The sequence below is a fragment of the Akanthomyces muscarius genome, chromosome 4 (genome assembly GCF_028009165.1).
Source record: "Akanthomyces muscarius strain Ve6 chromosome 4, whole genome shotgun sequence".
Lineage (NCBI taxonomy): Eukaryota > Fungi > Ascomycota > Sordariomycetes > Hypocreales > Cordycipitaceae > Akanthomyces > Akanthomyces muscarius.
In genome coordinates, this window is record NC_079244.1 from 2,511,506 (window position 1) to 2,526,558 (window position 15,053).

Here is a 15,053-nt window from a genome sequence, read left to right on the forward strand (position 1 = left end):
ACGCGAGCGTAGGGGCGTCCATGGCCAGGGCGGCCTGGTAACTTCCAGAACATGCTGCAATATACACATGCTGCAATATACCAATAATTCTGCTTAATCGTTTATTTTCTGCCTATAAAGCTTGCTTTTCATAAAGTTAGTTGCAATTACGAGACAGTAGAAACCACAGGCCGCAGTAAGGCTGAACGCTACATTTGGGCGGTTCCGCTCCTACCTCAGCGCTGACGTCGGGCGGTATACACCGAGGGGCATCCACCGACTTAGGCGTCGATGGCACACGAAACACTGCTGCGTGTCTTCCACTTCCATCAACAAGTCAACAGTGACGCACTACAACGCCTGGACTTGTTTTGCGCTTCTTCTTGTTTCTTTCGTTTCATTGTATCGTACGTTTAGATTCCCGCAAGAATTCCCCGCCTGCCCACCGCCGTCGAAGCTCCACGGCCCTGTCCAATATCGAAATCGCCCCCGCCGCTGCGACTTTCGCCATCCAAAAACTCCTCCCACCTTCGACGACGCAGAGCTTCCTTACGCAGCACACAAGCTAGCAACATAATGATAGCTTGATGATGGAGCATCCCATGTCTACCCAGGAGCAGCAGCTCTGCCAGCTGCTTGCAGACCTGCCGTCTCGATTCCAATACCGATTCACAGACGAGGCGAAGAAGGAGCTGCTGCGCAGCTTGTTTTGGTCTTTAGCGGGCGGCAAGGATGAGTACATGCGCCTGTTGTTTCCGGATGGAAAACTTCCAGACACGCTTAAGCTTGGTGATGCTCAGGGCGCCGTAGAAGGTGCCGAGTATACAGAAGCTGCGCGGGGCAAACGCTGCGGTCACATATTCAAGGCTGGCGAAGCTTCGTATATGTGCAGGACTTGTGGAACAGATGAGACCTGCTGTCTTTGTAGTAGATGTTTTGACTCTACCGATCATACCGGGCACATGGTTCGCATATCAATTTCTGTCGGCAATAGTGGATGCTGCGATTGTGGCGACGATGAAGCCTGGAGATCACCCTTGTTCTGTACCATACATTCCGATGTACATTCAGGATCACACAAAGGCAAAGGAAAGGAGGCCGCGAGTCTACCGGAAGACATCATGTCAAGCATTCAAATGACCATCGGCCGATCCTTTGATTACATATGCGACGTCATCTCCTGCTCGCCGGAGCAGCTTCGCCAAGCAAAGACAAAGGAGTCCATCGAGAAGGACGAAGAAGTTTCCAGACTTTCTTCCTCATATTATAACTCTACTGCCGAACAATGCGACGAGTACGCGCTTATTCTGTGGAATGACGAAAAGCATACTGTCCAAGAAGTCGAGGACCAAGTTGCTCGCGCCTGTAGAAAAACGAGGCGCCAGGCTTCACGGGATGCGTGGGAAACGGACTCCATGGGTCGCAGTCTTCTGACATACAGCCGCGACATTAAAGAATTGCTGCAGATGTCACGAATTCTAGAAGCGATCCGAATCACAGTAACCATTCGATCTGCTCGTGACACATTCCGAGAGCAAATGTGCGGTGCTCTCATTGAGTGGCTCGGTGATATTTCCGGCTGCTCCGTCGGACCAGACCACTATATACTTCGCAATACGGTTTGCGAAGAAGTCATGAAACCTTGGAAACAGGGCAGTTCTGCTACCCACACACTTGGACTCATCGACGACGAAGATGAGGATGACCAGTATATGATGTCCAGAGCGCGGCTTCAAGGTGTAAACGCACACTTCATCCTCGCTCTTCAGGCTACAGCGGGTGGTGTAGACATTGACGGAGATGGCGAGTCTGACGAAGATGCCATGGATGAGGTTGATATCGACGACTTTATGGAAGAGGAAGACGACGACGATAATGCATCCCACAGTAGCTCCATAGTGGGAGGTGTTGACGACGATGACGATGACGTGATGATGGTCGACGCTAGGGGCGATGTCGGCGATCTGAACATGAACTGGAGTCAATCAGATCAAGCCTTGGAAGAAGATGAAGCTACCATGGCCGGATACCCGCCACCACCTCCTCCACCTCCTGCGCAGGCATCGACAACAGCAACGGATGCAGAGCCAGAGCGAGAGGGAACCCCATCCGATTCAGATCCTGCCGAGGCCATCCGCCCTCCGGCTGCCTATCCCAAGGCAAACCTTGAGATCCCCCAAACCCCTGGCAAAACGGAAAAAGCTGTACCGCGCCCCGGCCCGTACTGGATCGAGACTCCTGCCAGTTATACTCAGCGCGGAAGCGTTTCTCCCGCTGAAGATGTATTCCAGCGAGTGAGACTCGACTGGCTCCTCTTGTTCGACCTTCGGATGTGGAAGAAGGCGAGAAATGACCTTCGCTCTCTGTACATATCCACAGTAGTCTCAGTGCCAGAGTTCAAGCGTGTGCTGGCTCTCAGGTTCGCCAGTCTCTACACCATTCTCGCGCAGCTATACCTGGTTGGTGACAGAGAGCCCGACCACTCCATAATCAACCTTTCACTACAGATGCTCACGACTCCTTCCATCACTGCGGAGGTGGTAGAGCGCGGCAATTTTATGAGCAGCTTGCTCGCTATCCTCTACACTTTTCTGACGACGCGTCAAGTGGGCCATCCATGGGACATCTCCCCCGATGCCGTTTTGGGCTTCGAAAGCGGCTCAGTGACGAATCGACGAATGTATCACTTCTATCAAGATCTCAAGTATCTCTTTGGATCTCCTCATGTGCAGGAGCGCGTACGCAGCGAACCAAGGTATTTGATGCAGTTCCTGGACCTGGTTAAACTGCATCAGTGCATCGGCCCCAATGTCCGCGCTGTGGTAGAGCACGTCGAATACGAAGCCGATTCTTGGATCACGGCCTCTCTCGTTACCCGCCAAATCAATCTTCAAGCGCGAAACCTCGCCGAAGCTTTCAGAGACTGCCCCCCAGACGAGATGCACTTTCTCCAGCGCGCCATTCGCTTCACCAGCAAGACAGTCATTCTCAACTCGATAGGCGCCGACCGTCTGAGATTTAAGCAAGGTGAAATCAAGGATGAGGTGAAGTTCAAAACCCTGAATGACTTTGAGTTTGACTTTGACTCGGCGTCGTACGATGTGATTCAGTTTGTGGTCGAGAAGGATCAAATCAGCTTCCACCATGCTCTACATTACACCCTGTCTTGGTTGATTGAATGTGGTCGCTCTTCACCTGCATCTGACATCAAGACGTTGATGAGCTTCACTTTGCAGGAGCTTAAGGCAAAACCGAGATTGATGGGGCGACCCCAAGTTCCCAAGAATGACTACACGGCGGAGGACTATTTGATGGCAGCCTTCGATTACCCTCTGAGGGTGTGTGCCTGGCTGGCTCAAATCAAGGCTAATATGTGGGTTAGAAATGGCATCAGTTTACGCCACCAAGCAAGCACCTACAAGGGTGTGTTGCAGCGAGACGTTTCGCATCACCGTGACATCTTCCTGTTGCAAACTGCCATGGTTATTTGCAACCCTAGCCGAGTGCTTGCCTCAATCATTGATCGCTTCGGCATGGAGAAGTGGGTTAAGGGCTTGTTTGAACTCAAATCAGAAGCTCAAGACGACAACCAGCATCTTGATGTTGTGGAAGACATGATCCATCTCCTCATTGTGCTCCTTAGCGACCGCACATCACTGATTGCCATCGAGGACGAGCCGAACTCTCGCATACTGGCAATGCGTCGGGATATCACTCATGTGCTGTGCTTCAAGCCGTTGTCTTTCAACGAGATCTGCAACAAGCTGCCCGAGAAGTACCAAGAGCAAGAAGACTTCCACAACGTTCTGGATGAAATGGCTACCTTCAAACCTCCTGAGGGTGTCTCCGATGTGGGCACGTTTGAGCTTCGGCCGGAATTTATTGAAGAAATAGATCCTTACATTGCACACTACAACAAAAACCAGCGGGAAGAATCCGAAATGGCATACCGCAAGAAAATGGCCAAGAAGACAGGCAAGTCTGTGGAAGAAATTGTCTACGAACCGAAGCATCATTCAATCCCATCCGGCCTGTTCAAAGACCTCGGTCAATTTACAGGAACGGGCATGTTTGCACAAGTCATCTACTACTCGTTGCTGTATCCATTGGTGGCAGAAAGATTCACACCGACTGTTCCCGTCACGAGACTCGAGACGTTTCTGCAGGTTGTTCTGCATCTCATGCTGATTGCCATACACGAAGACAGCTCAAGTGAAGAAATCCAGGCAGGAGAGGAGCCCAACTCGTTTGTGCACATTGCACTCACCAGAGCGTCTAGAGGAAACTTCATGCCTGATGCTCACAGCGCCAAAACTATCGTTTCACTCCTACACGTTCTGTCTACCAAAGAGGCCTTCAAGTCATCCCACCCGAAGATCTCGCTGGTGCTGAAGCGTTTGAAGCAGCGTCGTCAGAGTGCCTTCCAGGCGTCCCTTGTGCACCTCGGAATCGCTGTTGATCGGGTCGATACTGCGTCGCCTGCCAATGCTTCCGCAGATGAAGAACGGGAGAGAAGAAAGACGGCGGCTCTCAGCCGCCAGGCAAAAGTAATGGCCCAGTTTCAGCAACAACAAAAGAGTTTCATGGAAAATCAGGGCGAAATTGATTGGGGCTCCGATTTGGAGGAAGACGACGAGCTACATCCTGCCGAGGATCGTAAACATAACTGGAAGTACCCAACTGGTACCTGCATTCTGTGCCAGGAGGAAGCTGATGACCGCAAGCTTTACGGTACATTCGCGCTATTAAACAACAGTCGTATCCTTCGACAAACTGACTTCCAAGACCCCGAGCTGGTGCGAGAGGCGTCTCAGACGCCATGCAGCCTCGACCGCTCTGCCGAAGACATTCGTCCCTTTGGTATTGCTCGAGAGAATAGGAAGATGGTAGAGAAGCTCAACTCTGACGGTAACACATTCTTGGCAGAGCGACAAACAATTGGAAAGGGTTTCGATGCGAAATTCTCCCGGCCTGGCCCTGTGGCTAGTGGATGTGGACATATGATGCACTTCCGCTGCTTCGAACAATACTATGAGGCAACAAACCGCAGGCATACTCACCAAATTGCACGTCACCACCCAGAAGACACCCGTCGCAACGAGTTTGTCTGTCCATTGTGCAAAGCTCTGGGCAACGCATTCTTGCCGATCGTTTGGAAGGGCTTGGAAGAGTGCTACCCAGGCTATCTCCAGCCTCAGGATTCCTTTGGGGACTTTCTGGCTAAACAAATAGGGTCCAACTACTGGCTTGGCGGAAGCAAAGCACCTGAGCTTGACGATTCCCATCTTCCTGCGTTGTATACTCCTAGTGTTCCTGGCAGTCTTGTGGAAACAATAGCGCAGCCACAGCAATCTACCGACGCATTATGGGGTCGGGATGAAAGCGAGCCATCTCTCAATGTTCCAGGAGAAATACCAGCTACTTCAGGGGAGGCACCGGCCCCCTCTAGCCACCCACTTCCGACTACTAGCAGCTCTCAACTCATCAGCGAATTGAAGTCTGCGTACCGCCGACTAAGAGAGACGTTGCGACTCAATGACCTTGATGCCCGGCACGTGGCTGACACAAAGTCAGACGATTTGGAAGAGTTCCACTTGAACAATACTCTTGTTCACTCTGTGGGCTATACTATTTCCTCTGTTGAGATCCAGCAGAGAGGAACAGAAGCGCAGCCAGGGATGACGCTTCTGGAAAAGATACCAGAGCAAACTATCACTCACCTCCGTGTTCTGTCCGAGACTGTATCATCGTTCATGTCGGTAATGGCCCGCTCAGAAGAACAGATTGAAGCCGAGTTTAACAAGGACTCGGAGCGCCAGCACTGCCAGCTATTCATGTCGCGCTACTTTGGTACGGGAACGCCTCATGCTCGTCGACCACTGGATGTCTACCCACCGCTTTTAAGCATGGACCCTTTCATCTTTCTGGTTGAGTGCTCATACGGATTTGTTCATGCGCAAAAAGTCGAAATCTCGCATGTTCTGAGGCTCTGCTACCTCGCTGAGCTCGTCAAGATTGTCTTTCACATGGGCCGAAACATCCCGGCTGCTCTGTGGCTGGAAAATCTCACCAACCGGCAAACACAAGACCCAGCTATCAACAATTTTGCAGAGTTCGCTCTGAGTGTTACCAAGTCTGCACTTGAGTTCCAGGCTCTAACTTCGGCAGACGAGCCTGAAAGCGGGGAGCAACTTGGCTTCCAGCAGCCTGGAGTCGACTCTCTCGTAGGCTGGTACACATTTGCCAAGAAATATGCTCTCACATTCCTGCGCAAGTCACTATTGTTCCTCCACGTTAAATACGGAGTGGATTTCAACAGTCACGTCTCTCTGACACCTGATGCCGACGAGCTTGATCGGTTAACAGAGACCTTGCGCATTTTGTCTTTCGACGAGATGTGTGCGGCCATGACTCCCAATGCCGGGGCCTGCGGTTGGCCAGAGACAACGCAGGAACTTGTTTTCGGATGGGTCAAGCACCAAGTCATGTGGCCACGAGCGTACAACGAGGTGCCGCGTTCGGGCATGATGAGCCACCCCGGAATCTTCGAATTAATCGGCCTACCCAAAACCTATGACACTTTGATAGAGGAAGCAACGAGAAACCGCTGCCCGACCACGGGCAAGGACCTAACAGATCCTGTGCTGTGCCTGTTTTGCGGAGCCTTGTTCTGCAGCCAGGGAACCTGCTGCCAGCGCACAGATACCTCTGACAGGGAATCAACTAGACTCGGAGGAGCCCAGCAGCACATGAGAAGGTACGTTGTTTGAAGGTTAGCATTACGATAAAAGCAACTAACAACTTCCTAGATGCCAACAAAACATTGGTGTTTTCCTCAACATTCGAAAGTGTTCCATCATTTATCTCTTCCGTCGTTCTGGGTCGTTTACGCCGGTACCTTATATCGACAAGTACGGTGAAACCGACCCTCAGCTACGCCACGGACGACAGCTCTTCCTGAATCAAAAGAGATATGATTCGATGATCCGTAATACAATCTTGAATCACGGCGTCCCAAGCTTGATCAGCCGCAAGTTGGAGGCTGAAATCAACAACGGCGGTTGGGACACACTGTAAGGAGCCATGCGGATGACATATTTAGGCACGGGGCAGTTATAGAGAAGCGAGGTTGAAATTTCATGAGAGATGTATAAAGATAGAGTAGAAAATTATTTGACTTGAATGCATCGCGATTGTTTCTCATTTGCTCAGATAATTTATGGCAAGTCCTCAGTAGACACCGCCGTGGAAGTACAGTGCATGTCCACAGTGCGCAGTGATCTTAGCACACCCCACCCTGCCGACCCTGCCCAATCAAGGGAGGCAATGGTTCTGCCAGCTGCGCGGCGCGTCTTCAACCGTGGCTCGCCAACTCTGATATTTGCGACGAGCTAACCAGCCAACGCCTTCTGCCTTGCGCGACGCCGACCATCCAGGCGCCACAACATTTTATTGCATCAGCGCAAATTCAGAACGACACAATTGCCACACTCTGCGCGATAGCCCAACATGCCTGCGGGTCGCCGCTCTGGCCGTGCTGCCGCGAAGCGGGCGGCAGCTGCTCTAGGTACGATTTTAATGCTACTGCATCGCTAGCGAAAGGCGCAATGCTATGCGCCGTTCGGGCTGAACGCATTCACCACAGTTTGACCTGCTGCAGTGAAGATAGATGGTGCATGGGACGTGCATATTTGCTGACTCCATTCCGTCTTTAGAGAGTACCCCCAGAGGCTTCGCAGATGTCGAGGACGAGCCGATGCCCGACGCGGATGTCACTGAAATGTCGGAGCTTGCGAACCAAGACGACGAAAAGGACGAAGATCATGAAGAGCCTCCAGAAGATCCGGAAGACGATGACAACGAAGAAGCGATTCCTGAAGAAGAAAACAAAGAAGAGCCATCAGACAAGGAACCCACGCCGCCTCCTCCCCCCGTCTTCCGACGAAAGCGTCTAGGACGTCCTCCGAAAAACAAGCCTCCGGGCTGGGACAATATGATTGAAATTACCGAAGAGGAGGCCAACATGCCGCGCCGTCGTGGCCGTGGAGGTTGGAGGGGCCGTGGCGGTCGCAAGGGCGGTGCGCCGCCTCCCAAAGCCGAGCAGGTGATTGATGCCGAGGGCACCATTGCTGAAATTGCCAACGACGAGTGCGTGCTAGCCGAAGACCCGGAGGGCGAGACCAAGGTCGACAAGCTGGGCAACCTCCAAGGGGATCGCGAATATCGATGCCGCACTTTTACGGTACTGGGCCGCGGCAACCGTCTGTACATGCTGTCGACGGAGCCCGCCCGTTGCGTGGGTTTCCGTGACAGCTATCTCTTCTTCACCAAGCATCGCAAGCTGTACAAGATTATTGTGGACGACGATGAGAAGCGCGACATGATTGAGCGGGATATCATTCCCCACTCTTACAAGGGCCGATCGATAGGCATCGTGACAGCGCGATCCGTTTTCCGCGAGTTCGGCGCGCGCATCATTGTCGGCGGCAAGCGTGTGCTTGACGACTTTGATGTTGCGGGAGCGAAAGCCAGCGGCGCCGTGGAGGGCGAGCTGGCCGATCCCAACGACCGCATCATCCCCGGCGAGCCATACAACAAGAACCAGTATGTCGCCTGGCACGGAGCCAGTGCCGTCTACCACACCAATGTGCCGTCGGTGCCGGACCCCACGGGCAAGCCGGAGTATAGAAAGCGTCGTGTCAATGTCAATGACACTAATTGGATGCTGGAGCACGCACGTGAAGCGAGGTAAGCCCTTCCTATAACTTTGGTCAACTGGGCAAGTGACTAACTCGCAGAAGCACATTCAACGCAGGTATCAACGCCATTAGAAAGCTCAACAACACAGGCGTCTACGACATCCACACCAACATGCTGCAGTACCCAGTGTACATGCAGCCCACGCTCGCACGCATCGAGCAAATATCGCCCGACGAGGAAGAAGCCACGGCCGCAGCCGCCATCAGCCACCGCTTCCCCGTCGTCCCCTACAAGGTGGCGCGCAACTTCCTCGTCACCGACACGTACATGGACAGCCCCGTGGGCCTGCAGCAGATGGCCGCCGCCCGCGGCGACCGATCGAGCGACCCGTCCGCCTTCCTGTCGGCCCACGACGGCCTAGGCGCCGTGCCCGATGACATCAAGGATCTGCTGCCGCCCGAGTGCCGCGCCGCGTTTGACGGCGCCCTGGAGAAGGAGGCCGCGTGGAAGAAGCAGTGGGGCACCGAGAACGAGCAGAGCGCGCGCAGACTGCCAATCATCGACAAGGCGATTGTCCCCTATAGTATGTCGTCTTGAGCAGTTGGCCTTGCGGGGACGGTCGCGTTGTTGAAATAGGGGTAATAAAAAAAAGGATAGCCGTTGGGGTTTGAGGGCATGTATAATACGCGACGAGCTACAGTGTTTTCTGCTTTTGGACTTGTTTGTAGTGTGGGAATAAGGCACCGCCGTGGATGATGAGAAACGGGAAAGGCGTTATTATACTGAGGGGTCATTTGGGGCTCTTTAGCTCGTACGAAAGTTTTATGAACGAGTTTTTTTTTTTATCCAGGTCAAGGGCTGTTTTGGCAGTGTCACGGTGTGCTATCCAGCCAGTATGGATCAAACTCGAATCTACAACACGTAGTAACTTGCCCTCGCAGAGAATCAGGTATATGCAGCAACATTTTTTGTAGTTTATTGTTACAGTCCTGCTCGTTGCGAGCAGAAGTTATGTATGGTGAGTACATGGCCCCTCCCTTTCTATTCCAACCAAAGCCACAAGGCGACGACGAGACAATAAATAAATAAAAAGCCACTGTTGTTCCGAATAACTCCCTTGCTGTCTTGTCTGCCCCATGAAAGCCTGTACACCATGTGTGTAGTATCGTACGCCGGAAAGAGAAGATGTTTCGCCGTCCTGAGTCTCCGTCTTGGGAAAACGGCGGTGGTAGCTAGGAAACAGGTAGCTTTTCCCACATCCCTCGATCCTTGTCCTTGTTTTTGTGTTTCTCGATTTATATTAAATACGTATTCTTTTTTTGTGGTGTGAAGACGCTCCTTTTTCGTTTCCTCTCGAATTACCGATTCAGTCCTGGGGAAAAGAGACCGCTTATGCGCCAGCGACAAGGATGTTGTTGATGGGAATGTGGACTAGAGGGAAAGAAGAAGCACATGTTAGCGGGTTGGGGGGCGAGAAGGTGTTGGCAGGGTGCGAGTAGAGTCCAGCGAAAACGTACTCAGCTTGACGAGGTAGCCGACGGTGCCCATGGCGACGAAGCCCATGGCAATGGCCTGGGAGATTTTGATAAACTCTTTGCGGTCGGCTGCACACATCGGTTGTTAGCAAAGTCGATGTTTGTGTGTGTGTGTGTCCGGCCAGGCTTTCGGCGGGTGGGAAGAGCTTGGGGGGCGGATCGGCGCAGGTATCGCGAATAGCTTCAGGCACACGCGCATCGCTCTGCTGCCCGCAATAGTCGCATGCCCCAGCTCCCGCCAGGAAGAGGGGCCAGACGCCTACATCCGCAGCAGCCATCTCGCACCAAGCTTCCTCCTACCGCAATTGGCAGCCAGCGGCGTTGTCATTTTGTCGTCCAACTCACGCTTCTGGCACTTGTTCATGAACTGGATGCCCTCCTTGACAAACTCCCTGGGGACGTCGATGAGACCCTCAACCTGGTCGGCCATTTTGACTTGTGCGTTTGCGGTTTTGGAAAAAGGAGAGTCAAGTAATTAAAAGGTCGAGAGTAAAGGAGAGGTCGCGGATGGGAGGAGAGTCGATGAAGCGCGCAAGGGTGTATCGAGACAGGTTGGCCACAAAGGAGGTTGCTGTAGGGGCCTGCTGAGCTAACTGGGGCGCGGCGCCCGCCAATGCCACGTCGCAGCAAAAAGGGCCCTGGCTGGCCTTCTCCAAAGGCAGGTGGCTCGTGCGGGAGCCAGTCACGTGTGGACCTACCCTAGAGCAGAGTCCCCTCAAGCAAGACAATCACGAAGCCCGTCTTGTCCATCCAAGTGTCTTTCAATATTGGCGTTTGCGCTCTTTGCTAAACTTACGTTGTAAAGAGTTGTAAATGTCAACAAAAGAGTCGTGGATGGTGTCCTCGACGTAGTGACGCATGGTAAAACGATGAAGAGCTGGCTTTCGCCGCGGGACGACAGTCTCGAGCACGGTTCATGACGAACTGCCAACGAAAGCAAAGGAACCAAGTCTACATATTACAAACAAACTCGCATCGCAAGGCACACGAATACTAGATCATCAAAATAGAAGAACACACACAGAGAGGCCGAACAGGTTAAAGTGTCTGTACGGGATGCTTTCAGACTAAGCGATGACACGACTTACACGAAACATCAACAGATGCGGGCAACCCTTCATGCTACCAGGAGGAAATCCACCACCAGGGACAATGTAAGCCTGTCGGCAGGCTGTAGATTCAACAGGAAAATGCCACAACGTCTCTTGTCGACGTGTAGCCAAACTGACACAAATCAAGCCTGACGCTTGGCGGACAGATACGGAGAAGGGAACGGGCTGCAAATACCCATATCATGATCGAATTACCCAGCCACGAACTGACGTATAGACGTCTTTCCATCAAAGTAGAATACACCGTCTACACGTACATTCATCGCGTTGCTCCTCATGCCAACCGCACCCACTCGAGAGCCAAATGTCAAATCATGCCATTGGACCGCTACTGTCACCACGCAAATAGAGGTCTACATTGAGTTTTCAAACATTTCCAAGCTGGTGTCATGAGGAAGGCCACACCACCGACACGACAGCCCTCTACACTCTCCTCGATACAAGACGCTTTGCTGTTGCTGATGCACCCTCCTCCCCCTTTTCCGCCGGACCAGGCCCCCGTCCGCTCCGAGCTCTGCAGGATGAGAAAGCAAGCTGTCGTACCACACACCACCACCTCACCCACATGCAAGGTTGCAAATGCAGACGGAGAAAAACAGAGACATAGAGACAGCTACCCCAGAAGCATGCAGCCGAGCTTCAAACCCCCTCACACGAGGACCGCGAAAGGCTCACGCGCCCCCATTTGGAGTCATGCCCAGTCAGACGCGGCGCAACCTGCCGGCAGCCCGAAAATGTATGCTTGGAAGGTTGGTTGCACCAGCGCGGTGGATGGGTTCAAGAAAATGCGTTCTCCCAGAGCAAGCTGCATGTCCAATATGGGAGAATACATCAAAGTCTCTTGACACCCGAAACAGGTCGACTGGCACCTCTCTTTTCGCTCTGAGCACATTTTACTCCAGCTGGTGCGTCATTGCGGGACACTACCGATGTTTGCCTTAGAGCGTCTTCACGGGGCAAAAGAAGACATATCCTTTGCCATTTTTTCCTCCTCGCCCCCTGTTGAATACGTACATAAATTGCTCTTTGCTAACCTCTTTCCCGCAGGTGGGAATAAAGAAGTGGTGGAGATGAGGGGTGGGCAGTTGTCCTCGGCGCCGTCCTCCATGCCCACAGCCATCGGTACGTAAATGTACCCAAAAAAAAAACGACGAGTCGCCTTCTCAAGCCTACAGTCGATACAAATGAACACGCCGCAGAAACAGAAAAGCAAACGCCACCTTTCTTCTTTCTTTGATACATGCATGCAAGTGTCTGCACCAAGCGTCGCTACCCAGCGCCAGCCAGCCCCGTCGGGCCACTGAGTATCTGCCTTGTCACCCATGTGCATTGCACATGGTCTGCTTGCTTTTAACACAGCGCCACTCCGAATACATGTGTTGAGGTTGCAGTGACCACGAAGAAGGAAGTGTTCTTTCGTCTCCGGCCCAGTCCTGTTACATATGGCCACACCATCATGATCCGCCGCCTGCATATGTTAGCACGCGCTCTGCGTTTTCGTCCCTGTCCTCCCCGGCACCTAATCCGATGTTCACTTTGACAATCGCCGCGCCTTCCAATGGGCTGTGGTGGCGGCGGGCGCAAACGGGGATCCGCGGAATGTAAAAGAGCGCAGATGAACCCTGGAGAAGAACCCTGAGGCGAGCACAAATACCGGACAGAATAAGGGAGAAAGGTTGATGCAGCCTCCGCTGTGGCGTTGTTAGTCGACCTGCTCGTGGCTATCCCCAATTGATTGCCCCAAGTCTTGCTAATGCGTCAAGTGCGTGCGCCCTCATTCTTCAACGCTAAAACCGGTGGTCAGAGTGCAAGGATACCAGGTTTTCTTCTTCTTTGGTTTTGTCGATCGGCATATGCAATGTAGACGCAACAGGGTCTTGGTGTCGATGTACCGAAGTAGTAGAACCAGCCAGACTTGCTAATGCGGTCAACATGCGTGTGGCTTGGCGAGCCAGTGATCACTCAGTGTCTACCTCGATAAATGAGTTCGACGCAGAGGTCTCACGAACTACTTGTTAACTGCCGTCATGGATTCTGTTATTCGCGCTACGTAGCGATTGCGGACTGTCGTTGCCACCTTGCGCTGCTTCAACGTCACATGAAGATGATGAGAGCTTATTTATATGCTGTGTCGGACTCTGTACGGTACCATCCGAGTCGAGTCGACATGCCACTGTGTGAAGCACATGAAGAAAGCCATTTCAATTACACGCTTCGACCTGCGAGCAATTGTGATTCACAGGGGCCATGTCCAATCAGCAACTGACACTCTGATGCCCGCACTAACGATGCAGCTGCAGCGTCAGGGATTGTGGAGGGCACATAAAAGGCGAGCCAGAGTATCGGTGTCTTCACAAAACATGCTGCCGAGACTGAGGTCGTCGCTCTGCTCTATTCTTCTGACGCTAGACCCTTCTGTAGATGGTAAGGAAGCTGCACCCGGTCGGCGCACTAGTTCCTGTGATGTTGAGTGGTGGACCTGAGGCATTTCTGAAGATGCATATTTTTGGACGTGCTGCTACCAGTACCAGGAGTCTGTGGCCTAGCTTCGTGGATGCGTCCCCATATCGCATGCAGGCCAGCCCGACCAAACTCGACGAGCGGAGAAGGGCAAAGGCCAGGTTGGGGAGCAACACTGCAGTCTGCGTCTTTTCTGCCCACTTGGTCACAATTCTCGTGCGACTCCAGAGTACTGATAAAGAGACAATGGGTATCGAGGCTCCACGATAGAGGTGAGAAGTGCCCAAGACTTAGCTAGCACGGCCTTTTTGCCCACTCAGTCTTCTTCAGGGGCGGCTATTCAAATTCGAGGCACTTGGCTAGGCAGCCTGTGGGCAGATTGTACCTCGAGGCGGTCAAGACGGCCAGAACAGTTTTCAATTAAGCTCTGCCAAATTTTACAGATGAACAGCGCTAAGAGGGAAAAAAAAAAGTCGAACTGGCGTCACGAATCAGTGCGGTTCCGCACAGTGTTAGAAAGTAGCGGTGCTTGGACAGAATTCGCCATTATTTCCTCGATTCGATCAGAGCGCAGGAATCATACCGTCGACTTCACTTGCTGGGCTCGAGACGGCTCTGCAAGATGCAGGCCGAGCATCGTGCTATGTGTGTAGTGAAGTGACGTGTTTGGCTTGCTTACCAGTAGGCTGTCCGGGATTGTGGCCGCGCCAACTCCGGGGACGGCATTGCTTGGGGTGAGCATCATCGGAACGGGGCGCATTCTGGCACGCGTAAGTACCAATGATACCGCAAGTTCTCCGGGCACTACCACGACTCATTTCTTCGCGGTGGCCCGAGGCTGCGACGAGAAATTTTTTAATCTCATTTTTGTTAGCACAAGCCTCGAGGCTCCGCATCCGTGATGACGCTGGCCTGCAGATAGATGGCGTGGGGAGGCAACCACGACAGAGGCAGGAGAGGTATGAGAGGACTGGGTGGTGCATCGAAACCCTGCTCGTGGCTCGCGGTTGAGTCTCTTTCGCAGTGGGCCTTTTGGGCGGTGCGTCTGGAGCTAGTATCTGTGGTGGCCCTGACTGGCTGGAGGAGGATTCTGGCTTGCTTCTGGATGGCTGGACGGGGCCACTGTGCGGGTAGGGACAGAGGCGTGAGAGGGTGGTGGTGGGCTCATTCCACGGTGGCAACAGATTTTTTCAAGGCGTTCGAGAACCCATCTGGCCCTGCCGGCTGGGAGTCTGACAGCGTGGCATGGCCAAGATGTGTACCAGTA

General features: G+C 52.9%; 3 protein-coding genes across 3 annotated transcripts; 2 read left to right on the plus strand and 1 right to left on the minus strand.

Moving 5' to 3' along the window:
* Window positions 1-566: 566 nt before the first annotated feature.
* LMH87_011511 (uncharacterized protein) lies at window positions 567-7,056 on the plus strand (the record flags this gene model as incomplete). The annotated part of the gene is made up of 4 exons (XM_056200664.1): window positions 567-792; window positions 1,051-4,710; window positions 4,765-6,736; window positions 6,789-7,056. The coding sequence occupies 4 exons, from the start codon at window positions 567-569 to the stop codon at window positions 7,054-7,056; spliced, it is 6,126 nt and encodes a 2,041-aa protein (XP_056052490.1).
* A 432-nt stretch (window positions 7,057-7,488) lies between these two features.
* LMH87_011512 (uncharacterized protein) lies at window positions 7,489-9,276 on the plus strand (the record flags this gene model as incomplete). Its single annotated transcript, XM_056200665.1, has 3 exons — window positions 7,489-7,546; window positions 7,695-8,727; window positions 8,781-9,276. The coding sequence occupies 3 exons, from the start codon at window positions 7,489-7,491 to the stop codon at window positions 9,274-9,276; spliced, it is 1,587 nt and encodes a 528-aa protein (XP_056052491.1).
* A 793-nt stretch (window positions 9,277-10,069) lies between these two features.
* Window positions 10,070-10,644, minus strand: LMH87_011513 (uncharacterized protein; the record flags this gene model as incomplete). The annotated part of the gene is made up of 4 exons (XM_056200666.1): window positions 10,070-10,110; window positions 10,197-10,283; window positions 10,478-10,510; window positions 10,560-10,644. The coding sequence occupies 4 exons, from the start codon at window positions 10,642-10,644 to the stop codon at window positions 10,070-10,072; spliced, it is 246 nt and encodes an 81-aa protein (XP_056052492.1).
* Window positions 10,645-15,053: the final 4,409 nt, after the last annotated feature.